The sequence below is a fragment of the Mytilus edulis genome, chromosome 1 (assembly GCF_963676685.1).
Source record: "Mytilus edulis chromosome 1, xbMytEdul2.2, whole genome shotgun sequence".
In the NCBI taxonomy this organism is placed as follows: Eukaryota; Metazoa; Mollusca; class Bivalvia; order Mytilida; family Mytilidae; genus Mytilus; species Mytilus edulis.
Window position 1 is genome coordinate 104,469,852 of NC_092344.1, and position 27,975 is coordinate 104,497,826.

General features: G+C 32.8%; 2 protein-coding genes across 2 annotated transcripts; one reads left to right on the forward strand and one right to left on the reverse strand.

Annotated features, from left to right (window-relative positions):
* Positions 1–390: 390 nt before the first annotated feature.
* LOC139498872 (uncharacterized) lies at positions 391–27,916 on the forward strand. The gene is made up of 15 exons (XM_071287462.1): positions 391–647; positions 2,148–2,314; positions 3,058–3,104; positions 5,090–5,212; positions 5,968–6,092; positions 7,151–7,202; positions 7,465–7,659; positions 9,787–10,029; positions 11,389–11,574; positions 12,533–12,715; positions 13,526–13,696; positions 15,058–15,208; positions 23,859–24,013; positions 24,469–24,819; positions 27,003–27,916. The coding sequence occupies exons 1-15, from the start codon at positions 619–621 to the stop codon at positions 27,222–27,224; spliced, it is 2,400 nt and encodes a 799-aa protein (XP_071143563.1). The 5' UTR covers positions 391–618; the 3' UTR covers positions 27,225–27,916.
* Positions 17,508–21,669, reverse strand: LOC139498864 (uncharacterized). Its single transcript, XM_071287451.1, has 2 exons — positions 21,648–21,669; positions 17,508–19,494 (listed from the first exon to the last, which is right to left on the reverse strand). The coding sequence occupies exon 2, from the start codon at positions 19,483–19,485 to the stop codon at positions 17,815–17,817; it is 1,671 nt and encodes a 556-aa protein (XP_071143552.1). The 5' UTR covers positions 19,486–19,494; positions 21,648–21,669; the 3' UTR covers positions 17,508–17,814.
* Positions 27,917–27,975: the final 59 nt, after the last annotated feature.

Genomic DNA, 27,975 nt, shown 5'->3' on the forward strand with positions numbered 1-27,975 from the left:
TAAAAATAATAAGCATGTACGAAGTAAGAAATCTTTAGAGTGGGACTTGTAGATATGTTTTTTTAAGTGTCTTTTGTAATTGAATTGCTTCATTATCACTCATATAAACGAATTCTGCCCAAGTTGTGACTAGTAACTAACAGGAATACCGTGCTGTAGCCTCGGCAGAATATGCAATGAATGTATATGTCTTACAGCAAAAAAACGGATGCCATCAAAGTATATATACCATCTTTGATTAAACTTTTAAAGGAAGGATTTTTTTTTATCTCTGATTCTACCTTTAAACATTTAACATAAAACCTCACAAACTATCGACTGTAAAACTTTAATGAGCAATTACACATGTTACAGGAACAATAGGAAGTTCTGGAAATTGGAAATTACCGCAAATATTGTTGGCAGAGATTTACAATGCTGGCAACGGTTCATGTTTAGGAAAACACATAAGATATCTGGAATTCTAAATTAAATAAAGATATGAAGTATTTACATAGCTGTCCGTTTACAGAATCTTGTTCATTTCATTTGAGAACTGACAGGTGTTTTCAAAGATAAACAATATCTTCAGCATCTCGATTGTTTACACATGTTCTTCACGTAAATTATTAAAACAAAATGGAATCCAGCGTTGATGTCGTGGACAGGTAAGTTTTTTGTTTGTATGATAATTATGACTACCAAATGGTCGAAGATGATGTAATCAAAAAAGAACAATGCTTTGAATTGCTTTGTTAATTCTAGAAAACTGTGTTATAATCATATTGTTTACAATTTTGTATTTTTTTTTTTATATATTTATTCTATATTTTTTTCTTTCCGATACCCCCAGTCTTAATGTAAAGGTGACTAGTAGATATCTTAGTATATTCCGATACCCCCCACCACTCCCTTTTTAATATTTGTTTACACCCTATAATGTAAGGCACAGTTTTAGTGATCAGTTTAAGGAAAAATTAGGGAGAAGTAATATCATCTATAACATATAAAAGTTAACACAAAAAATCATTTTGAGATGAGAAAAACTTTATCGACGATATTTTTAAAAATGTACTCCAATAGATAACTCGCAGTTTAATTTAATAAAAACGATATTTACCTAAAATACTAGTAAACAAAATTCTCTATTACAATGAACACTAGTACTGTTTAAAATCGTTATTTGGCGTTCAAATTTAAGAAAAAACACTTAATAACAATTAAATACCATTCGTCCGTTACAAATTAAAATGAATTATTAACATGTTTAAATATGTCTTATACGATAATTTTACAGGGCTAATATTTTAAAACTTTTCAGAAAATTTCATAATGCAAGTTTACATTTTTTCCCCCTTTTTATCGAAATGTTGACATAATCGACTACTATTTCGTGTTGAAAGCATGTGTTATTGGTATATTGCGTCATTATCTTGTTTTCTTAATTTTCTTAATATAATAAAAGATGTATTATGAGAAAACAGAGACTGTGCCAAAACTTAATTCAAGGGAACAAACATGTACTGTCTAGGGTAAATAGTATTGCAAAGTATTAATATCTTCCTTCATCTGTATGATTTGTGTTTTAGAAGCATCGGGATTCAACGTTCAGTGACAAACATGTTAAATAACATAAATGTTAATATATGTACACACAAATTGATTTGTAATTGACTGATATCCCGGGTCGGACTTTTTAACCTTGCAAGTGCATATGATAAATATCTACTTGAATACATGTCCTATCCGGATAAATGATTCTGACTCCATAAAAAAAGTATTTACTCTTAGTCCTAAATTAGAGACAACAAAAAAAAACAAACATCGAAGACAAATAGACAACACCATGCCATGCCAACAAACGACGAAAAAGCAAACAACAGTTCGAATAAAAAAAAAACCACCACAAATAAAACTGACAATTGAGCGGCATGAACTTCAGCAATAAAAACGGTGGCCAATCAGGTTAATCAGATCCTTCTTAAGTGACACTCGTTGTGTCTATATGAAGCCAAATATTACATTGCTTTGAAAAATATGCACTCAAGACACACATTTTTACTAATGTTGATTAAAATTAATGTCGTCACCTGTTGGATTTACTGTCCCAAAGATCTTTGCGATATGCAATACAATTTGATTCGCCATGCTTTCTTTTTGTGATTCAGGTTCAATGTTTTCGTGTTTGGTGGAACGTTTTCTGAAAGACAAGATTTAATCCGAGTGACCTTAAGCGAGTACGATAAAGGTCATATAAGTACATCCTCTAACTCCAAGGACATAAATGATACAGCTGTGTTTGTTGATGAGGAGGTCGAAATTCATACATTACCTTGTAAGGATATTATATACTACAATTCCTTTATCATGTTACTTTATGTAAAATTTGGAGAAATATGTCATTTTAAAGTAGTACTAGTATTCCAATTTCCTCTTTTCATTACAAACCTTATTATATTCAAAGGTAAACATTCTCTCTTTAATCTTTAAACTAGTTCTTTAGACATGCAATACATATTTTATCTTTCAGTAATAACTACTTGCCCTATTCAAACCTAAATAATCAGATCAGTTTTTAACAGCTTCGCTGCGGTAGTGTTACAGTTCGTTAATATAAGATAAGGATAAGAAGACAAGAGCAACGAAGATGGAGGAGGGAGTGATTCAATGAGATAGCAACATATATCGTTACGAAGCATATCTTTCTATCTGAAAAGATAAAATAGTCAATGAACGAGCCAAATCAACGACTATATACTTTTCAACAGCTGGAGCTCTTAATTACTTGGAATTTTGACCAAAGAAATAATTAGACGATTGTCCCAATCGTGTACATATGAAATGTTATCTGTATAAAAAAATGCTGATATTTGTCTTTTAAACAATGTATGAAAAAGTGAGAATTGGACATCCAAATGAAAATCATATAAGTGGAAAAAGGGGCGATAAAAAAAAACTAGCAAAAAGAGAAAAACCAGTGTATATAAATCGGTAACTCATTGAAATATTCATTTTAGCTAATATAATGAATATATGACTATATAACATACTTACATATTGTGATATTATTGATTTCAGTAAGCCAAAAAGCAAGTTGTAAAATTTGGAATTTTTCGGACAAAGAGGTATGTTTTTGGACACTTGCATATATGACTTGTATTTGAACTTTCATTATATTAGCCTGAAACTTAATGGGAACATTTTTTCATAATGTCTTAAACGTTATAAAAAATAAAAATACATTTTCAAACCGTTTTTAACACCTTTAGAAAATCTTTAATCCCACAAGAATATTATTTGTGATCAAGCTCTTTTAGACTATTTATGTTGTTTTGAAGATTCATGTAAATGAAGAGAAGGAGCTCTCTGCTATATCAACTAATTGTAAATTCAACCAGGATCGTTTTAACTATCTAAATTTTAGCCTTATTGTTAAATTCACATAAAAGGAAAAAGACGACTCTCAAAACTGAAGCTCGTGTTGGAATACATTTTCATAAAAGAAGAAAATGGTGGTAGGTAACGCGAAAATAAAAGCATATCAAGCTTACCGTTTTTGCATCTATTGCTTTACCACATACGAGTCAACTTCGGCTTACGAATGAGAAAATATGTATGTCGTCATTTCGGAAAGAATCACTGTAGCATGCCCGTTCAACTGTATAGTATCGAACATCGATCCTTTATTTGACATTTAATAGACATAATTTAGTCTTAGATGCATGATTTTGTGTAGTTGTTAGTTACCTTAAACGAACTGTCAGTAACTGCAAGCTAGTACTCCCATATCACTACTTAGTGTCTTTTTGCCTTTTTGCTGTTAGGATGTACAAGTACCCGGCCACGTCCGTAATGTGTTTTTGTTAGATGTATTTCTATTTCTATTCATCTGATGAGTTAAGCCTTTTTTAACAGATATATATATATATATATATATATATATAGTTAATTCTTATGTTGTAATGTTACACCACTGTCCCAGGTTAAAGGAGGGGGTGGGGTCGTGGGGGTTGGATCCCGCTAACATGTTTTATTCCTCCACATTCTGTTTGTAAGTGCCTGACCCAAGCCAGGAGCCTGTAACTCAGTGGTTGTCGTTTGTTGATGTTCTACATATTTGTTTTTCGTTCATTTTTGTACATTAATTAGGCCGTTAGTTTCCTCGTTTTAATTCTTTTAATTATACCGGGGCCTTTTATAGCTGACTATGCGGAATGTGCTTTGTTGAAGGCCGTACGGTGACCTATATTTGTAAATTCTGTTTCATTTGGTCTCTTGTGGAGAGTTGTCCCATTGATAATCATACCACATCTCCTTTTCATATGAACCAACGACAACGACAACTACTGGCCTCTGACTTGGAACAGGCAAATAAAGAATAGGGCGGGGTTAATGTCTGACTGCGCCAATTCCACCCCTTACATGTGACAATGATGTAACAGTATAACATAAGAAGAAACGATAAACATCAGTTGAAAAAAGGTTTACTCATAGGATCGATACAAGAACATACAATGCAGAACAAGTTAACATAATAACAAAAACACAGACCGGGTGTGACAGGATCTTAATATATCTACTCAACAAAAAAGACACAAAGTAAAGATATGAGAGTACTCGCAGTAACTGATAGCTAGTTAAAAGCTATATGGTATATGTTGGGATACGATATAAAGCAGATTGCGTTTTGTTATTTGTAATTTTAATCTGTATTAAAAGATAGCCTGTGGTATGTTATCCAATATCTGGGAGATCGCTTAAAATATCTATAAAATTGGAGGCTGACATTAATGTCAAAGCATTGTCTTTAATTATCATAGCCATGGATGAAGTCTGTAACAGAAAATTATCTGCAATTAATGAGTACGAATATGTTCGAATTCTTGCACAACATATGCTCAGGAGTACTTTCTATTTTTATTTTATTTTTGTTTGTAACTAGATGCAATACAAGCGAACATAAATAAATGAAACCTAACAGCTGTGTTGGAAATTGATTAATTAATTGATGAAACACTTTCTTTATAAACATCGCGCGTATTATCACATTCTAAATCTTTGAAAAAGAAATATTTTCTGGTTTTTTTTCTCAATGATAAATGTTTTACAGCTCAGCCAAGGAATATCTCAACTATTTATAAACCAGTATGCCATTGTTATCATCATAGTTAGTAATGAAGACATTACAGCAACGGAAAAGATTGCCAAACTATGGAGAAATTTTACTTTCAAGGTATGTTTTGAGATGTGAGCACATTCACATTAACACATAGAGTGATAACAAAATGTTGAGAATTGATATTATCGCTATTTTGTGCATTTTTCCTTTGATATTTTTTTGTGATAATTTTTCATATCATGCTACTCGCTTGAGATTAAAAATTATCGCTAGAAACTAAGCAGGCACGTGGCGTTGCTAACGAAATTGACATGAAATTGACAACGTCGTCATAGATAAAATAGCGATAAACAGATTATCATTGGTCATCTCAACTCGATTGCCTTTATCGCTTTCGCCGTCCCGGCTCAAGTGAGAAAATCAATCTCGTTGAGATGATCAACGATAATCTATAAATATTGACGGAAGAAGGTGGGAGTATACGGCATTGAGACTGTAATTGAACAATACAATAAAACCTCAAAACAAAATATACATATCAACAAAAGACAAACAAACTGCTCTATACTATCGTTCAAGGTCTTAATAACCCAAGCCTTAAACAAGTTAAAAATTGTTTCTTATAGCAAGTTGAAAAGAATGTTTGAGTGACCTGTTTTGAAATTGCTTTATTCAACAGTTATATTACCCTGAGAAGCTCAAGTGTTGCTCGAACACATGTTTTCCAGTGCATGTATCTTCTATAGCCATTGAAACCTTGTAATTTTTTTTAGTTTTTCTGTTTATTGTTTGCCTTTCATAAAGTTTCTTTTACAAATAACTTTTTTCTATTGTTAAAACGTATTTAAAAAGTGTGCTTGTTAAAACAGGGCATTCAACATGTTATTATCACGAATGTATCGCAAAATTCCACGTCGGATGTCATTCAACAAACAGTACAAACCTTTGAAGTTCTTGATGAAAGTCTTAACACATACAAGCAAAGCCAATCCCAGTAAGTACTATATACAGTTAGTTGAGTTTTATAAATAAACTGCATATTATTTCTAATCGAGCAAAAGTTTTGTCAAATCAATCGCCGAAAATAAAAATCATTGTTAACAAATGTTTGAAATGTCCTATTCACAATCGCGACATTTTGACTGAACGAGGATTTACATGACAGGTGATAAATGCGTTGCAGGAAACGCTTATTTTGTTAACGCGCCCGGTCTAGCTCATTTTAAAGTTTGTGCAATTCCCTCCAGAATCATTTGACCTTGATTTAAATCATCACAATGTATGAGATTTGTATATCGGTAAAGAACCAGTCACACTGTCACGTTTCAAGAGCTACGATTTACTACGTTTTGAAAGCGTATGTAGCAAAACGGGAATATACGTAACGAAGCGTATCGAAACGTATCAATGCGTGGTGGAAACGTTGGTCTACACGTACTAATACGTAACAAAACGTGGTTAAAACGGGACCTGCCCCGTATGTTTTGAAAATTCCAAAAAAAAAGGTAGCGAAAATTGAAACGAAATTGAAACCTAGTAATTGGAACGTAACAAAACGTGCTTTCTACGTATCGAAACGTATCAATGCGTGGTGGAAACGTTGGTCTACACGTACTAATACGTAACAAAACGTGGTAAGAACGTAATTCAAACCTAGTAAAACCTCTCTTTCAAAATAACGGGACATTTTTCTTCAAAACGTAGCAATTTTAAACGTAGTAAAACGTGACAGTGTGACTAGGGCTTAAGCTGCTGTTGCCTTATCATAATCTTAAATAAAATTTGGATAAATATTAAATACAGAGTGACACCATAATGAAAGTTATGAAGCTAACAGCTGCGCAATACAAAGCAACACGAACTGCGCTAAATAATTGCGAAAAATTGTACTGGTTGCCATGTTAGACAAATACCAAAGCAGTATCATGTTTGTTACTCGGTGAGTTGTTCTATACCTTAATCCTTTCGATAAAGCACACCATTCAGTTTTATTTCAAAGTGAAGGAACAAGTACTCAATACAAATATTACTGTGTGTCATACTTGATTTCAGAGTTAACAGACTTTCTAGAACTTACCACAAACTACATACGGCCAAAGAAAAGGTAGGTAACTCCAACAAATCTTACTCTCACTGCAAGTGTTCCTAAAATAAGATACGGTTCAGACAGAAAGTTTGAGAGTCTAAGAATGTTAAAAAATATCAAAATAATTATTATGATACATTGTATTTTCTTGAAATTGTCAAAAATAAAAACAAGAAACAGTTATTTCAATGCAAGTGCTTATAACGTCAGACCGTGTTCCATTTACATTTAGACTCACTACAAAAATTTATTTCTTGAGACTAAATTCAATCTTTTACAGGGTTTTCTGACAATATTAACAACACTTTTAAGAGAAGAAAAAGGCAACATGATCACAGAAAAAGGCGATTTGACAAGACTAAAGAATACTGTATTGAAACAAAGAAAGGATGTTGTGTTTAGTTCTACACTTGAATATAACAGTATTGTGACACCAGCTGATATTGGAAATATATTGAACAACTTAACCGCAAAGGTATATTATGATCCAAAAGTTCAATAGTTTTGTAATGTTATTAAAATATATGTGAAGTCATTCAAATAGAAGGAATTTTGGTATATCTATCCAAAATATTCGGCGCTTGTGTGACGGTCACCTTTTTGTAAATTATCCTTTCATGGAATGTTAAAAATTTCAGAATGACAATGGTTTTTCTCCTCATGCTTTGATGACCCAAATATTTGCAACTTTTTTTTTCTTTAAGGTTTTTATTACTCTCCAGGTTCGTAATTACTATCGCCTGCAATTTATTTGATGCCACCTCTATCGATGGACATTTTGTAGACAAAGCAACGTCTAGCTCACTTTATTACTGCATAATCATGGCATTTTGTTTTTACAGAGGATGACCTTGAGGTCACTCCGATGTATTGTTATCGCTTAAATTTCCGTCATTCATAAATTCTAGTCAAATTAGTTTTGGGTTTTCAACACCAGTGAAAAAAGTGCATTTTCATACCTGCGATTTCTGTTCTCCGGTTGTACGATGTTTCAACAAAATATGGAATCATTTCAGTTGTTGATTTAGTGGTGAAAATTTGACTGAATTATATCTTAATAAATACGATTTTATATGTTTAATTGGTGTTTCAGAAAGAGGCAGGTGCTCTTGTTCATTCATAAAATTATCGTTCATTCATAAATTTATCGGAAAATAAAAATCACTACACAGGTTATACGTGTAGTGTAAATGACCACCTGTAATCTAAAAATAGCGGTCTCACTAATAACGACAAGAAGAACTTTTAGCGACAAGAAGCGTCAAGAACGGACAAGAAGAATAAATTAAACGACAAGAAGACTATTTAGCGACATGAAAACTTCTCGTATCGCATGAGGATGACACATATCAAATGAACAATTATGTGTGGGACTTAGTTTTAAGAAATGATGTCAAAGTAACACTATGAAAATATTTTTAAAATTAAATAAATAAAAGTAATTATTGCCCAGTTACAAACACTACCAGGGGATAAACTTGTTGTCTCCTTGTGAAATATAAAACATATTAAAAATGATTTCCTGCTTAAGTCTTTTATTGATATAAAGTCAAAACCTTCTTGCTTTTCACTAGACAACCATGTCCTGTCAGGTTTAATTCTTATATATGTAGATGAAAAATAAAAGTGTCCCAAAACATTAACATGGCAGCAATTGCTTTTACAGCCTTTAAGGCTTTGATTTTTTTACAGAAGAGTGTCCACCATGCACTTGCACTGCACTATAATAATAGTAGAATAGAATTATCATATATACAAATAGATGAAAATGATATGTATCGGTCGTCCAAATGTCTATATCAATCTGCTCAGCTCTTAATAAAATTCCATATCACGGCTTTGTGACGTCAAATACGTTGACCTGGCCTTAATAACTTTGACCCGGACATATCAACGACGTCATAATGTTTGAACCGACGTTGATAAGTTTGACCCGAACTTATCAAGTCAACTTCCGGTTGCTGGTGAAACTAAGACAATACTTCCAAAAGACGCAAATGCAGCCCGATAAATCGATTATCAGGTTATCGGCATATTGATATTGTAAAATATCAGCTGCTCGACATAATATGAAGGCTTTTTGATCTCGTTCGCTGCGCTTACTCGACAAAAAGCTTAATATTATGTCTCGCAGCTGATATTTTACGATATCAACATGCAGACAACCTGATAATCGGTACATACATGCAATCGTAATATTAATACTATATATAACAACAAACCAGTGTATTATCTACGACTATTATTATACAAGTATAATAGTCCAAGGTATACTGATTTCTTGCACTACAAAATAATAGTTATTACGGTGAGGTTGAATTTCCTGTCATTTATTCATCATCCAAGCACGAACTTGTATCAGAAAAAAATATCTCTGTAAATTAACCCAAGTTTCAGGTATAGAGATGTGATCTGTTTCTGTGACATGTGCTTTTGACCATCCACAAGAACCTGCGGTCATCCGATGTTCAGTACTTCAGTACTTTGATTAAGTTTTAGAATCATAATTGTACAAACATGACACAATTAGAAATAATAATAAATGCTTTATTAACATTCGAATCTGTTAAGAGTTTTAAATGATACTAAAATATTATTTTAGGGATTAATACTCAAACATGGATGCTACCCCAATAACGACGGTGAATTTATCTGTGTGAATCCACAGCTGTTTCTAAAACTTGTCTATGCTATTCACATTGACAGCTGTAACAAGACATTTCATATTGCACCAAACAGATTCTGGCATCAAGACAAACCAGACAGGGAGTCTCTGGTAAAAGTTTTAGAAGATATTCCAATCAATGGTTTACTTAGACAATGTCTTCTACCACTACTATGGCAGGTAGTTTTTCAGTGTTTTTCTATAATAATTTTAGTATTGCGTGTGACTTAGAATCATATTCAAAACAGTGTAGCTGTGGCCATTGATTGAAGACCTTAAATTATCCCATTGACTGGGACAGATTAGGTGAACGTGTGTCTGTAACGACAACTGCTCACTACTTACTTATTATAGAATTTAAACTGTGGGGTCATCAAAGGTTCTTAACTCCTTTGATATTAAAATATTCGAAAAGTTAATTAGGAATAACTCTATATTTTGATTTATATTATTGATATAAATCAAAACATCGTGTTATTCCTGATTAGTTTTTCTAATTTCTTCATTTAGGTGTTGAGAACCTGTTGTGACCCCACAGTTTAAGTGTCTTTAACAAGTACATAGTGAGCAGCGGTCGTTACAGACAAACGTTCACATAATCTGCCCCAGTCAATGGGATAATTTAAGGTCGTCAATCAATGGCCACAGCTACACTGTTTTGAATATGATTCTATTCTGATGCAAGAAGTGTTTGTCATCCTCTAGGATTCCTATTCTATTCAATAATGAAAAGATACAGAATAATTCAAAGAAAGCGGAAGTAAAACTCTAAAAATGTATCAGTAATGGAATTTGATGCGATTGTCATACAAGTGAGAGATTTAGCAGCTTTAAAACCAAGTTTAAGGTAGCCATTACAAAGATTTTTTCACTCCTAATCAGAAAACTTTAAACGGTTGTAATTCATTTCATCCTTCTTTAAATTTTATATATGAGGTACCAAAAGTTATAATTATGTAATGGTATAATCATCAATTTGATAGATTAATCCTTCTTTTTTCTTTTGGTACCTCATTTATAAAATTTTAAGAAGGATGAGAGGAATAACATCAGTTTGAAGTTGTCTGATTGAGCATGAAAAATCTTTGTATTGTGCTATCTAAATCCACCATTTCCACATAGGAAAATGCCTGTACCAAGTCAGAAATATGACAGTTGTTATCCATTCGTTTGATGTGTTTGAGTTTTTGATTTTGCCATTTGATTAGGGACTGTCCTTGTTCGAATTTTTATCGGAGTATTTTTGTGATTTTAATTTTTAGTACGAAACAAGTGTACGTAACTCAGCATATCAATCTGGATAATTTAAATAACTGTACCAAATTTGCAGAATTTTACGCATACATCCGTATATGGACTTGTAATAGGCAGCCATGTGTTTACTCTTTTTTTTTTATCATTCCCTTATTTGTAACATTACCGTTACCCTTCTATTCTTTCCAGAAAGTGAACATATACCAATTTAATCACTAGTGTAAATAATTTTTCAAATGCAAAATAGCCTGATAACTTGTCTTTATTTTCATTTTTAACCTACAGGACCTATTGTCTAACAAAGAACAAATTCTCCTGGTATCTACTGAGATGGAGAGATTTGGCCTTCTGATGCCCTATAAAAAGATGTCAATGTTTAGTGATGTAATCAGTTTAAAGGATTATCCTCAATTGTCAGCAGTTGACCAAATGTCTCTTTTGTTGATGGGAAAAATGAGCGACTTAAAACCGGTAACTTATAGTAGATCGTATTAAATGTTTAAATAATTAATGGATTTAAGAAAAAAACAATATTCCGAATGTACTTTCCGCCCAGTAGCCATATCATATTTTATGGAAACTGTCATGTTATAATATCGGTTTACTCTGTCGACGTACAATATCTCACCCTTTTTGGTGTTTCTACGATTCCCTATGTTTCTGTTTGTTGTCTTGATTTGTCCCTCCTTTGTTGATTTCGATTCTGGTTAACTACTATCGCTATTATTTATCAATTATGGGTTGATGGAGAACTAAGCATCCCAACACACGAGATTCTAACAATTTATAATTATGAACTCGCCATTTCTGTGCAGTCACGTTTTAGCAGCGCCTGTATATGGAGTATATCTCAAATGATTATATTTTCCAGGGTTTCCGTTTACTATTATGATCTCATTGAAATAGGATTATCGCTTGCATCAAGCGTTATAACAGTAAATTATAGTTCAACCCTTCTGATAGTCCCTAGTGTTGACAGTAGGTTACTTGCCATTAATTTTTATACCTCTTCTAAATTTATTTTTCCATGTTTAATGCCTCAAATTGCAAGAAGGGGGGTGAAATTACACTGTAAAAAAATTTGGGTTCAGAATTTTAAAGGAAAGTAGTGATTTGGTCCAGCTGAAAAAGGTTGCCAATTAGCACTTCGGAAGCTGTCAAAAGATTTCAAGACGCCCTAAACATAAAATTGTCCATATTTTAATTTCATTAAGAAAGCGCAGGTGGGATTTTTTTAATTTTCATTTATCTTCTAAAAGAAATGCACTTTAATATAATAAGGAGAGCTGGATGAAGTAAAGAATGAGATTGACCCCTTGCTGACATACTATTACTCGCTATTTATGATTAAAATGACGATTATATGATCTGTACTCATCTCAAGCCTTCTAACAGATACATTAGTTATCATATAATATTTATTTTACAGTCTTTAAACTGGTATGAAGACCTTCAGACATCTGATATACAACTCAAGTTGAAAGTATTATTTCCTCAAGGTTTACCACCGGGGTGTTTAGAAAGATACATTGGTGCTGTATATTTTGTTTATAAATATGTAAATAATTACTATTATGGATGGAAGACTGGAATCCTACTGCGAATAAATGATGTAAGTTTTCTACATAATAAATTCTGTTACGAGATTACATTAAATGACCACAAGCTGTTTCTTGATGCATCGGTATCCTTAATACAACCACATTCACTCCTGAATAAGACAACAACAAAAAACAACAGCAAAACGACCGTCATGCTCTCGAATTTTACCTAATCTGCTATGAAACATGTGTGAATTTGAATGTAGAGGAACTTTATAATTTTTTAATTGAAATCTTCTGAAACTGTTTGTAATATATTGAGGTAATTTTAATCATGATAATAGCGAGGATCTTGCTCTTTATTCATAGACACAGATGTGATTTCAGTTAAAACAAGTTCAAATACTTTTGCAAACATATTAAAAAAAAAAGAAGATGTGCTATAACTGCTAGACAGGCAACTCTCCACGAAAAACCAATAGATGTAAAAGTAGCAACTATAAGTCACTGTACGGCCATCATCCCATATCATATAGCAAGCTATCAAAGGTCCCGGAATGATAAAAGCAAAACAATTCAAAACTAAAAACTAACGGCTTGATCTATGTACAAAAACAGAAACGAAAACACAAATGATATACAGCAACAAACAACCCTAAATGAATTACAGGCTCATGACTTGGGATAGGCACATACAGAAATGATGGGGGTTAAACATGTTTGCTGTTGCAACACCCATCTCCCTAAACTTGGATAATGGTGTGAGTCAAACTGTTCTCTCTCGGCTTGTTAACCTAATTAAATCGCACCTTCACGTCTATTCATGGTTGTCATGTGTTCAGTAGGTTTTCTTTGATACTCTTGTTTTAATTCATTTTCAGGTTTATATCTATATAACAACACAGAATGAGTCCTTGGAGTATTTTGTTCGAACAGATATTGATTTATATTCTAGTTTTGAAGAAGCATGTCAAACACTTTGGATGACTGTTGGTTTAGCACTGGATTGTTTTTTAAATCACGTTTCAATCTGGCAAGAACTAAATTATCAGGTAACAAGATATATACACGTAATAGCAAGTTTGATGGATGCATAGTACAAATTCGCCAACATATAAGCTTTCGTTCTGTCATCAGTTATTTTGGACAGCTAAGTATTTGCGGTATTCTACTAAATGATTATTTCAAAATGCAGCGAATATGAAATTATTTGAAATATTCATTATGATATCAATTATATATACCACTAGACGCGTTTCATTATTTACCAAGTTAGGTTTCAATTATTACTAGTAAAGGTAAGAATGGAAAACGTTGTCTCATAAGTACTTAAATCATTCGATTTTTTTTCTTCTCATTTTCACAAATAAAGTGAGTAATGTTTAATGTAAAACTACATCTTATGTTATAAACGGCTGCACTTCATACACTTGACCAGAGGATTTTTTTTTTATATATTTTTTTCTCATGCTGTGGATTCGTTAATCTTCGTGCTTTCCAATGGATTGAGAGAAAAAAAAAGTATTTTGTTGAAGTTTTATTTCGTAGTTTTGCCCAAATATTCATACAAAACTATGTAAATTTTGTACTTTGTTGACCATTACAACTCGTGGTTTACCTTTAGTCAGGAATATAAACAAAAATTGGTATCCGACGATTAATAATGAAGATAAGCAACATACTTCACCAAGGAGATACTCGACTGATATCATCATTTGTATAAATGATGTGCTAAAATATATTTATTTTTGAAAAGATGTTTAAATATCAGTGAAATGGTATATCCAGAAAGTAGTCCTGCAATTATCGAAAGAAAAAACAATAAGTGCAGAAAGCATTATGACCAAATCATTAATTATACTGACATCAAACAGAGTAATGTCTTGTGAAAATGGAATAATGCTTTTAAATATATATAAACAACAATTAACAATACTTTGTGAATAAAAATCCAAGTCACGAAGAAAGTAGATATATCGATACCACACCAGTTAGAGTCCACAAATAACTACTAATAGACATACAAAAACATGAACATTACTTTAGCTCATTGTTTTGCTTTGGTCAGAATATGATCTAGGTTTTAGATGGTTTAATGTATTGTCTGAAAAGAACTTTACTGTGCATGACATAACGCTGAACTGTTATAGAAGTAATGGGATGTATTCAAATAAAACCTATTAGCTATTCGCTTTCATCTCATTGTCCTTTTCAGTCATGTCATGTTTGATGCAGGTTGCATATTACATAAGACTAGTGTGCTTGCTTTATGCATATTTAGATTTTCAAATTGAGAGTCAGGAAAGTTTGTTACAGAAATATCTAGTCAATAACCGAGAGGCGATTAACATTTTCTGCAATTGCACTTAAACATTCTTTCCCCTTTTTTTCCATTTTATTTTTCTATTTGAAGGTATACCTGTCTGCTGATGGAGAACAATTTCGATCATGCAATGTTATTGGTGCCAGTTCTTTGACTTCTTTGTTGACAAATAGATACAAAAAGAAAGATGATATGGAAGAAGAATTAGAAACAAAAGTAAAAATACTGTTTCCATTTCAAGGTAAAAAAATAATAATGTTCATCTTTAATCAAAACATTTAATCTATCGCAAAAAATACCAAGTGTTGAGAAATAGTCTGCTCACAATATTGATCTTCCTGCATTTCTCCGCAAACATGTGCACTCATGCGTTTGGAGAAGTGAGATAATGTTATTAATTTTTCAGAATCTCAAATCAACCCTTCTCTCCGTCAGTATTAATGGACAAAAGGACAATGATAACCTCTAATCATGCTAATGTTTATATTGGATACCAACACCACACAAAACTCGGTATAAAGAACGACATACAGCCGTGTCGTCAAAATGTTCGACTAACATCTTTCTAATGTTCTTTTTCAGTAAAAGATGGCCCGTAGAAATATTGTGAAGAGGTATTTTCAAACAATGTCCTCAATCAGATCCGGATTCTTTAAATTCTAAACGTCTACTTCAACCAAATCTTTACACTTTTGAAGTACTATCGAAACCTTCGATTTTTTTATGCTTTACGTATTGACCATGCTTAATTGTAAGATTGACTATACCGTCTCCGTTAACCGTGTCTTTTGGTTTTATTTTTAAATGTGACAGAAAGTCCATGTTTGAGGTAAAAAAAAATGTTTTGTGAAGAATCGCACTGATTTCCACAATGAATGCTGAATTTGTTTTCGACAACACATTTTCAGAGTTAGGGGACTCATAAATCAGTAGATGGTTCAATTCCAATGCCACAAAAGATTTCATAAGTTGCCCATAAGTTTAGTTTTTGGTGTACATTATAATTCTTTATGATTAACAGTTTTTGATTGTGGTCCAAAAGGTTCAGGTTTCATATTTTTCTTTTCATCAAAGATTAATCGTACACCAGTACTGGTTTTCTTGTTTGTGTATAAATTGCAGAATTCATACAGAACCTTCTCAAAGAAAACGAAAAGTATCTTGCAAAGTTTTAATTTCACGTCCAGATATATTGATCATGTTTTGTGACTCATTAACTAACATTCAAACGATTGCTTTCGCCTCCAGTGAAATTTAGATGGAGGATACTAACATAAAGAAAAATGAGTGCTTTACATTTTGAACTTTTCCTCGATATTGACACAGATGAACGACTTCAAACTAGAATCAACGACAATTCTTACTTTTCCAATTGTGAACCCTCCCATTTCCCAGTAGAAACATGGTATCTGCTCAATCGTATGTCGTTTAGATATCTGAGTAAACGATCCACACTATTTTTCACTTGATTACCTGGAGTGAGTTCTGTACCAAAAGTGCCATGCAAATGGAATAAAGACAACATAAGTTTACGGTCTTATCACGAATGGGTTACTAATACGATGTTTTGATATATCACCGCACTAGCGACATATTTCCGTGGTATTAAGATCTTTACGCGCAATACGGTTGATCGTTTTTAAATGTTAAACCAAGTTATTTTATTATGTAGTTGTTAATTCGTAATATATAATTTGCTTTTCTAAAAAGTACAAAAGGATACTTGTGACATAATATAAATAAAAACAACAACAAAAACAAAAACAAACTGATTTGATTGATATATATTTGAAAGTCTTTTTTCTCGTGTGATATTGTGCTTCAAGTGCTGGGGTTTGTTGGTGCGATCTCTGGCGGACTCAAACCACAGTCCCGAAAGGTGGTATATGTAGTTTCTCCACTTATCACGAAACAATTATGAGAAATTGAAACGAACTTTTCTACTCGGAGTCAGAATAATGTTTCCGTGTATGAACATGTCTTGCTGTAGACGTATACCATGTCAACTTAAAGTTTAAAAACAATGGCTGTGCATTTCAGACATTTCACATAGCAGGGTTCATATTCATTTCATATTACCAAGTTTTTACCCTGAGGATCTTGTAATGTTTGCTACTGAACTAATTCTAATTATCAACTCATCATGATGATTATTAAAATTTGACGTCAAAATTGTATCAATAAAATAAACTCATCACAGATACCAGGATTAATATTTTGTATTTGCGCCAGACGCAGCATATATAATATCCGATTTCTAGGTAAAAAAAATAATTTTGAAGACTAGATTGTGGTTCCGACAAGTGGAACATATCCGCTGTCATCTTTGCAAAGATATTCCATTACAATCAACCATCGCATGGTCATCATGGCGTACAGTTCCGAAAGAATGACTTAAAAATTTAACACTTAGAACATGGGGTGCAACATTATTTCCCATGACACATTAATGTGGCCAAATCATGAGTATCCCTGACGTGTAGTTCATAGAAAACTTTCAATTTATGGGTTTCGATAAACAATGTCATTTAAAAAAAGACTGGAATTAAGACAACGATTTTTTTTCGTAGCCACTCTGATTTATCATTAATCTATTCATTTACAAGTTTTAGATTTTAGATCTGATAAAAATAAAGGAAAAAAAGTATAAAATATTGTCACAAACTAATTAAGATAACTTTTTGTTTTATACCAAATAAATCTGTATTTTTTTTCTTTAATTTTTTTTCTAAATGGTATATCATGATAAATAGCTTGAAAATGAAAAATACTAAAAAATGTGTCTGTTATCGTCAAACATTACAAACAAGAAATAAATGGAATCACGAGTGCGCTACTGAAATGTCATTACTTGAATGTGTATACAAATACGGACTTCAAGAAGTTATTAACAACAAACAGTTCGGAAAAGTCGTTGTTAAAGCACATTCCATATGGATGGTTAATGCCATCTGCTTCGTTTAGCAGTGTTGCGCAATCTATCCAATCTGGTGACAATCTTTGTATGGTGTTGGTATGGTAATTACCGAAATAAAAGTTATTACGTCTATCCCGTGTTACTCCTGCTACTCCTGACGCATCCGCACTGTATACTTGTGTTCCATCAAAGTTGACGCAAAGAAGTTTGTTATGACATCTAATAATAAACTGTTCACGAATATCATCATGTAAAATAAAGTAAATAATGCCACTTCCGTTTTTAATTGATTTAAGAATTGTTCCATTGGTGTCTAATGTTTTGATAGTACCATATGTACCCCCAACGTAAATTTTGTCACGTCCAGCAGTGATTCCACAACATTCAAATTTAACGTTAACTATGTTGCTCTTTGTCATCTGCTTAGTGTTTATAAATTGTATGGACATCTTGGAAGGAAGTGTAACAACAGCTCTGTCCATACCAGGTATAACCGCAACACCAAAAAGATTACAATAAAAATTTATCTCTGTTTCATAATTCGTACAGTCTCTGTAGACATATAGTTTTGAAACGGAGGGAGAACAATTCGCCAAGAGCAGCTTATCATCGTCTGTGATTGATAAATCTGTTATGTTATAATTGACCCTAAATTTCAGTTTTAATTCAGTATCTATTTGAAACTCAGTTATACGTTTCGTTTGTTCTACCATGATCTGTGTTGGTTCTGCCATGCTCTGAGCCTGTTGGAATTTCCGTGACGTGTATTGAACTTGACAAGGGTTAAAAGTGTCTGACAGTGGTTCGAAAGATTCAATCTTTATTTCTTTCTTTTCATCAAATGTTATATCAATTTCTTTTGAATTAGAGACCATTTGCAGAACTTTTTCATCGGTGCTATGGATAATAGGTTCTTGTTGATGCAAGGCTATAAATAGCTGAGTTGTTGATCCATGATCTTTTAGGAAATTAATTTCATTACCAGTTGCTTTTAAGCTGTCCAAAACGTGTAGTATGTCTTCTTTTTGTTTGTTGATTTCGATGGCGTGATTCCGTTTGAGATTTGACAGTTTAGCCTGAAGATCGATTTCTAGATTATCGATTTGTTTCAATAGTCGAGATTTGACTTTACGGATCTGTTTTCTTATAATTGATTTACTTTTTGCAAGACGTTGTAAGTTCGACTCTCGGTTATCGATTAAATCCGTTAATGTTTTTATCATATGCTTCATGTTCTGCACAATGTCGAAGAACAATGCAGAACTTTTTACATCCTTCGACGCATGTTCTAATGGAAGAACGTTTTGACATTTTCTGTGGTTATGACGAATGCAGTTTTTACAGCAAACGATTTGATGATCTATGCAGTAACAATCCAAAACCGTATCTGAATGGAAGTTGCAGTGTTTCATCGCAAATGTTAGGTTATTGGAATCGACAGATGACAAATCAATTACATTATGAGATGTTAATGATTTAAAAAGGTCATGTGTTTCAGCACAGTCTGCACAGAGTCTTTCTTCACAGTCGAAGCAATACTTTGTTGCTGATAATGACTTGTTCCATTCTGAGCATTGATCACAAAAACCAGCTGTAGCCATTTCAGCATTCTGAAGAAAGAAAGTCACTGAATGTAATCATGTATGACTCAGTATAAGGAAAATGACATTGCTAACAAACATAAACTTGTAGCTGTAAATTTATAAGAAGAACCGAAGCAGGCCCATATTTAAACTACATATGATCACAATATCGTCGCTAAGTAGCGATATCAAATATACTGTTACGTAATTACCGCTAAACGACGTTAAGAAAATGTCTATAATAAAAGAAATTAATTTTCCACAGTCCAACTATGTACTGGCTTCCAAAGCTGCACAAAATACCCAAATGAATATAAATTTGTTTTGTTTTTTTTATCCATTCTTTCACTACTAAATTGTCTATTAACAAAATTTTGAATTTTTGAAATACTAAGACTTTTCTACCTCAGGAATAGATTACCTTAGCTTTATTTGGCAAAACATTTAGGAATTTTTGGTCCTCAATGCTCTTCAACTTCGTACTTTATTTGGCCTTTTTACATTTTTTTATTCGAGCGTCACTGATGAGTCTTTTGTAGACGAAACGCGCGTCTGGCGTTAATATAAATTTTCAATCTTGGTATCTATTCCTCAGGTAGAAAAACCTTAGTATTTCGGCAATTCAAATTTTTGTTCACAGATAATTTATTAATTTGGTAACTCAAGTCAACACAGAAGTGCTGACTGCTAGTCTGGTGAAAAAAAGTCAGAATGTTTATATATGTAATCTATCTCTTTTATGTCATATTTTTGACCCCCCAAAAAGAAGAAAAAAATATGTCGTTTTGATCTGCTCCGACCTGTTCTGATATGATAACAACACTTAAATTTTTGTTCGTTATGGAGATTCCGTATATTCCAGTAATCGGAATATCAGTGGGGACTTAATGGACACCAATTATTACGGTCCTGTTTCTGTATTGTTACGAATCATACTTAATATTTTACATCAACAGAGAACAACTTCAGATAGATTATCATGGTCTAAATTTCAATCCATAGAGTTATTTACAATTTGCCAAAATGTAGCTGAAATCATGCTTTTCAAAAATAAAATAAAACTAATGAGCCCAGGACTTTCTTCAAGCAACAAGTTGTTCAAAATTGTAAGATTTGGTATCGAGTATTCATACAAAACCCAAATACAATGTATGTGTGATAAAAAGAGTAGTCAGCACTTCGGTGTTGACATGAATATCAATTATAAACCATACGCCTTGTACCTTTGATAACTATTTACACCACTGGGACTATGCCACTGCTGGTGGACGTTTCTTCCCCGAGGGTATCCCTAGCCCAGTAATGAGCACTTCGGTGTTGACATGAATATCAATATATAATCATTTTTATAAATTTGAGGTTTGCAAAAGTATGAACTATTCGAAATATTAAAGAGTTTCTTATCCCAGACATAGATAACTTTAGCCGCATTTGGCAAAACTTTTTTTAAATTCTGGTTCATTAATGCTCTTCAACTTTGTACGTGTTTGGCTTTCTAAATATTTTGATCTGAGCGTCACTGATAAGTCTTGTGTGGAGAAAACGCGTGCCTGGCTTATTAAATCATAAGACTAGTACCGTTGATAACTATTTACACCACTAGGTCGATGCCACTGCTGGCGGACATTTTGTCCCGAGGATATCACCAGCCAAGTAGTCAACACTATAAATATCAATTATGTGGTCATTTTTATAAATTTATTGTTTGCAAAAGTAAGAATTATTCGAAGTATTAAGGATTTTTTTATCCCAGGCATAGATAATTTTAGCCGTATTTTGCACAACTTTTTGGAATTTTAGGTCATCAATGCTCTTCAACTTTGTACTTGATTAGCTTTCTAACTATTTTGATCTGATCGTCACTGATGAGTCTTATGTGGACGAAACGCGCGTCTGGCGTATTGAATTATAAGCTTGGTACCTTTCATAACTATATGGTATACCTTTCTAAAAATAGTTCTAATTATCACAAACAATCGATGAAATAAAACATAATAAACAAAATATCTTTCTTTTAAATTCAACTTGTTATTGAACATTGATGTATGACATAAAAAATAATATCAGAGAAATCAATTTGAAAAACAAAACTATTAATTAAAAAAAATCAAAAGTTTCTGAGAAAAACTAGTATAAACTAATGCTGTACATGCTGAAGTAAAAAGTATATAAACACCTACCAAATTTAAGATGGGCGAACAATTCAAAGTTCAGTCAATATCAACTGATAAATGTATGGAAAGCTGTTTGAATAATCAGTATTTTTCTTCCTTTTAAAATGTGTTATCGACTACTGTATAAATATCAACGATAGATAAGTTTTTTGTTTCTCAATAAAACAAAATATATTACTACCGTAAAAGCCAAATCATTTAAGCTTTCGTTTATTTAACAGAAGTTTTAACATTTGTAGATAAAATAGTTTCGGCAAAGATAACATGAGTACGTAGTTGATATTTTTTTTTTACATATTTGTCTTACATTTTAAAAAATCTCCGCTTTATATTTATGTATTTTTGGTTTGACACAATTGGTAAACACAAAAGTTGGACGACTTTTTTTTTTTGCATCTAAAGTAGGCGTGAACCTATAGCTGGCAGGTTGAGATATAGGCATGTTTGTATCTGTCTGTCAATTTGAGTTGGTTTCTGTCGTTCTTAATCATATTAACATGGTTTTAGCAGTTTTTGTGTAAGAAGCTAATTCCTGCCAAGGAAGTCGTATTGTGTAAACATGTACGTAATTATCATATGGGGCAGAGAATATGTTACTACTGATAAATGAGAAGTTGCTTTACGACCCTAAAATTTCTCTACCAGTATAAAATGACAAATATTTAAGACTTAAAATTACGCATCTTAAAACCGCAGTCCCACTAGGCCACGATCGCACTACGATCTGGGAAAAAATTGCAAATTTTGATGATCGTAGTACGATCGTGTAGATTGCAGTAAGGTCGTATCACGGTCATGGTGAGGTCTTAAATCGTGATGAGCGTGGCCAACTTTGAGCTTTCAAAAAATCGTGGTGCGGGCATGGCGAAATCAGGTCGTAGTAGAAGCGTAGTGAGAGCGCACTAAGATCGTAGTAAGATCGCAAAGGTCGCTGTACCATCGTAGCGAGAGCGTGATTCTATTTGGAGAGACTGCGCTACGATCTTATAGCGACGTTACTACGACCTCACTACGACCAGTACATTCTCACCGCGACCCAACTACGCTTCCACTACGACTATACCACGCTGTTCATGACCATAGTACGATTCTAGCACGCCCTTGTCGTCTTCATCACGCTCTTCTTACGACCTGACTACGTTCATACTACGACCATCATTCTCATTGTCATTTTCACATAAAATATATGAAATCTCTCCAGGTTTTGTGTGTCTGCATGTGATTAGGACTTCTTGTTTATTTTCTCTAACGGCTCTACCGTGCTTCTCGTTTTTATATAGATTAGACCGTTGGTTTTCCCGTTTACATGGTTTTGCACTAGTAATCTTGGGGCCCTTTATAGCTTGCTGTTCGGTGTGAGCCAAGACTCCGTGTTGAAGGCCTTACCTTGGCCTATAATGGTTTACTTTTGTAAATTGTTACTTGGATGGAGAGTTGTTTCATTGGCACTCATACCACATCTTCCTATTTCTATTGAAACATCTGTGTCATCTCTTCTATCGTTCACCAAAATATCGTCATTTGAGCTTTATAGACCAGTAATAGGTTGTAATTTAGGTTGGATTGGTCGGTCCGACATCTCTGCTTGATCAGGATTGTTACTATCAGAGCTCCCTGTCTCTACATCAATACCTACCACCACGCCCACGTGTTCTAGTAGAATTTGGTGGCATGACTGTCTTGTTTCCGAGAAATCTACGTATTAATCAGAAATAGAAGGAATGGAACTGTGTCGATATGGAACAAGATGTTGACGTTATTGATGAGAACGGTAGTAAGATCGCGGTATGAACGTAGTATAATCGTGGTAAGAACGTGCTATAATCGCAGTAGAAGCGTGGTAAGATCGTGTTGCAATTGGATAACTCTTGGTATGGTCGTAGTGAGAACGTGATGAACGTGAAAAGATCTTGATAAGCATAGTGAGGTCGCAGAATAAGCGCGGCGAGAACGTGGTATAATCGTATCGGGATCGTTGTAGAAGCGTAATGAGGACGTAGTAGCATCGTGAAAGCAACGACAATTTACATTTTCATGCCGCACATACCACGACCTCACCACGATCTGAATTTATTTTAGATCGCGGTGAGCGTGGTGCGATCGTAGTCTAGTGGGTCTGGGGCTTAATATCAGTAAATCCATTGTTTATGCAGAAAGGAAATTAACAGACACTGATGATATAATTGATGTTTAAAATGATATACAAAATTATTTTAGATTTTGAAGTTACAGATGAAAAAGATGTAATTCAACAATGGGCACACTATTTAAAAAGTAAAACAGGGAGATCTTTGGAAATAGATAGAAAAGAAACACAGCCGGCTTTAGAATTAGAAATGATAAAACCAAAAACAACTGTAAAGAAAAATAAGGTATTTTATCTGCAAATAAATATCATGAACGATACCTCACTAGATTTTATCATTTTAAGTGATAAATGACTAATCAGTTACTCGATGAATTTCCATATTTTAATCAACATTGTTATTCTTTTATCAGATGAGCATGATTTACATAACTTTTAGAATATTCGTCTCTAAATAGATGATCTTAGACTACCTGTTATAATGCTAGATGATGATTTCTCGTCATTTTGCTTTTTGTGTGTAATTTTTCTGTTGTTGCTGTGCATGCATTGATTTTGTGTCATGGATGGATATCCCATATCCCAGGTTTTCTATTATTTTATGAAATTAGTATTTCTTTTAATGTCAACTACGTATTATATATACAGTATGTAAGTTTCAAATATATATTTTTTTTAGATGGCATACTTTGATTGAGAATACATTTATGTTTTACCGTTTTTCTTTTAATATAGTTTAAGCGTAAAGATATTACTTGGAATGTAAAGACCACTGATAAACCTACCAGCTCGAGTACAGAAAGTATACATACACAACCGAATATTAAAACAGTCAAATGTAGTGCAAATGATGCTAAGCTACAATTGAGAATAGATAAACCTACAATTAAACAAAAATTGACGAAAACAGAGGATTTAGCATACACTTCCACTGGGCCAACATGTGATAATAACATAGAACGTTGTAAAGCACATGTTGAAATGGATATTCAGAAGGCAGTTGGATCATTTGTTGCGACCATCTTAGCTTCAGCTGTAGCTGCTTATATAGGGGAGGAAAGTGGTAGACGGGGAAAATGGACAACGTACCAGGTATATCTTTGTTTTGTATAGAAATGGTACCGTTGTGTATTCTTCTGACTTTTCAGTCTCGTTCAGTCTCATTGAAATCTCGTTCTTGAATTATTTCCAAAACATGTGATACAAGTGGAAAATGTCAATGAAATTTTAAAATATTATAATCAAACATAACTATGTGAAAAAATTGTGTATTTACAATGAATGGTTTTTGAGTAATCCAGTTTTCAAATTTTACGAACAATCAAGTCAGTATTTTTAGCCAAAATTTTGAGAAAATGGGTGAGGGATACAAAAAATGATTTTACAAGAATTATGTATATCCCATATCATTTTGGTCTTTTCAAATTTCTTAGATATGTATTTTTTTAATCATTTGATAACAAAAAAGGTGAAATAATATGCATTTTGTTCTTAAAACTGAGAAAAATCACAAAAATACAAAATTGACAGCAATTATTTGGTAAATTTTACACAAAAAAGCGTCAAAATAATTATGATAAAACTTTCTTATATTAACACCTAACTATAGTTTTTTTAAGTAGAATTTATGCAGATTGGTCCACTTCATCTTTAACGAAAGTATGAAAAAAAGTTTAATTGTGGAACTGTGATTTTTTTTTCACGATCATAGCCCAAAAATAGGTAAAAATCGATGAAAAATGGGAAAATCATCACAATTGGGCATTCTCAAAGGGCCGTAGCAAAAATAGAAGTGCACCACCCATCTGATTTTTTCATCAATTATTTTGTTACAGTCTTATAAACCCAAAAATCAGGTTAAGAAAAAAAGTTTAATTCTAGAAATTTTTGGCTCCTCAGAGGTGTACATCCTGAAGCTATGAAACACATTTTTTACCAAACTTTTACCTTTTTTCCATCCTTTCTGTTTGCTTAACCTTCTCCGACAACATATGTTTGTTTTAAGAATTGAATGCTTCTTTTTGTAACTTCATTGGGGTGTAAAAGCGTTGACCGAAGTACATTTTGTATGAAGCGCGGCGCTTCATTCTAAAAATGTGCGCACGGTCAACGCTTTTACAACCCTATGAAGTTACAAAAAGAAGCATTCAATACTTATAATTATATTTTTTTGCTAGGATCATGAAATCACTAATTTTATCAATTTTTTTTTATTTAATTCACCTGTGCACTTTATTATGGGACCTTGTGTTATCATGAATGATAAGTTTTATTGTGAAATGCAATTGCTTAAGGTATAACACGTGATGTGCAGTTAGCCAATCAGAATAACGTATTATAATGTAACATACATCTAATGTAATTATTCCCAAATAAAACACTCACGCATAAAGGGACTTTTGGTTTGTTCTCTTTATATAGAATTGGTGCAGGTGTCCAAAAAAAAAGAGATCTACGTATATATAAGTTTGAAACCCTCATTGCGGACGTTTTTATAGGTTTTTTTCCCTATCCTATGGTGGCCGATTAAGGCCATTACGCGTTTTCGCGTTTTCGTCTTTCATATTCCATAAGGCAAAAACGTGAAAACGCGAAATCGCGAATCGAAAACGCCTTTTCGCGATTTCGCGTTTTCGACTTCGCGATTTCGCATAGTATGGTGGCGGGTTAAGGCCATTTCGCGTTTTCGCGATTTCGCCCTATAGAATATGAAAGGCGAAAACGCAAAACGCGAAATGGCCTTAACCGGCCACCATACCATCCTTTCTGGTGTGCTTAACCTTCTGAGACAAAACTCGTTTATGTCCCAAATAAATAAACTCGCACATAAACAGACGTGACATAATATATGTATGTGTGCATCTGCGGAATCAGATGTGTTCTAAGTGATTTTATTATTTTTCTCAGGAGGTCATTTAAAACATTTAAAACTGGATAAGAACTAGAGAACTATAACAGCGCCTTGAATTGACTGATATTCCCATATCATTGAACTAATATTTTTGTGAAATTTTGATGGTATATCTATGAGGTTCCTCATATAATTCCCTAACAAAATGTTAAGACACGGTATTATTTAGGGGTGATATAATGTAGAAATATCTATCATTCTTTGAAGACTGTGTGTTGCATCTTTCGATGTGAGTGTCGTTGGGTTGTTGACATTGATAAATTCATGTCACTGATTTCCTTTTATTCATTTTTGCATTAATTTCACATAATTTGTTTTAATTTTAATGTTCTGAATAATGATTTTTGTTTTATTATTATTCAAGGCATCAGTTGCCTCAGAAATGGCAGAAGCTATCATGTTTGTAAATTCAAATGACGTCATGGCCGCAGCAAATACAATTATAAATACTGTGGAAAAAGCTGAAAAACCAGACTCTTCCAATACACGTCAATGTTGTCTAGATGGATCATTATGTTACTGTGGGCATAACAAAGAACAAAGGGAACAGAGGAGTAAATTAAGCTCAATTTGTACACTATTGTAAATTATATTATATTATAATGATGTCTTGAAAGAACCATGATATGATTCTTTTATCAAGTTGTGAATAATTTATGCAATTTCAACATTGGCTTAATGTATATAATATGTTGAATAAATAAAAAAAATGCATTGGTTATTTGAACCTGATAGTATGTCCAATCATTGTTTATGTATCAATTATTGTTTTCCCCTTCTTACTAGTATGACCTTAATGGAGAGATGCTTTAAGCAAAACGTATACCGGTGTAAGTGAAATTGCTATTTTGTATTTAAAAAAAGTACGAAAAAACTATATTATATCTTACATACAGATATGGGTAATCGTGTTAGGCTCGATTAAATGGTATATAACTACTCAAAAATGTGGGTTGGACAATATGGAAACTGAAACCATCGTGTTTGTTATAGATGCTAGTTGTAAATTGTTGATCAGCAAGTTAAAAAAAAAAGATGTATAGATATGTAGCATATATGTCTGATTTTATTATGAACTGTGATGATGCCCAAGTTTTATTAGCCAATTTTTAATGTTTACTGATTGTATAAATGAACTTGAAGAGTTTTTAGAATTTTTAATATCGTATGAAAAGTTTATCTTTCAAATATTATACATTATAGCATATATTTTTATTTTTAAAAGGATGATGTATATTTGATCGTGACGCTATAGTAAACTATTTGCTTACTTTCTTACTTACTATTTGAAACTTGCTATACATGAGTACACAATCAAGTCAATTATAAGAGGAGCA

Coding starts and splice junctions, on each gene's coding strand:
- LOC139498864 (XM_071287451.1), bottom strand. CDS start 19,485: ATGGCTACAGCTGGTTTTTGTGATCAATGCTCAGAATGGAACAAGTCA.
- LOC139498872 (XM_071287462.1), top strand. CDS start 619: ATGGAATCCAGCGTTGATGTCGTGGACAG. Junction 13,697..15,057: donor GGCAAGAACTAAATTATCAG/GTAACAAGATAT, acceptor TTCTATTTGAAG/GTATACCTGTCTGCTGATGG. Junction 15,209..23,858: donor AATACTGTTTCCATTTCAAG/GTAAAAAAATAA, acceptor AAATTATTTTAG/ATTTTGAAGTTACAGATGAA.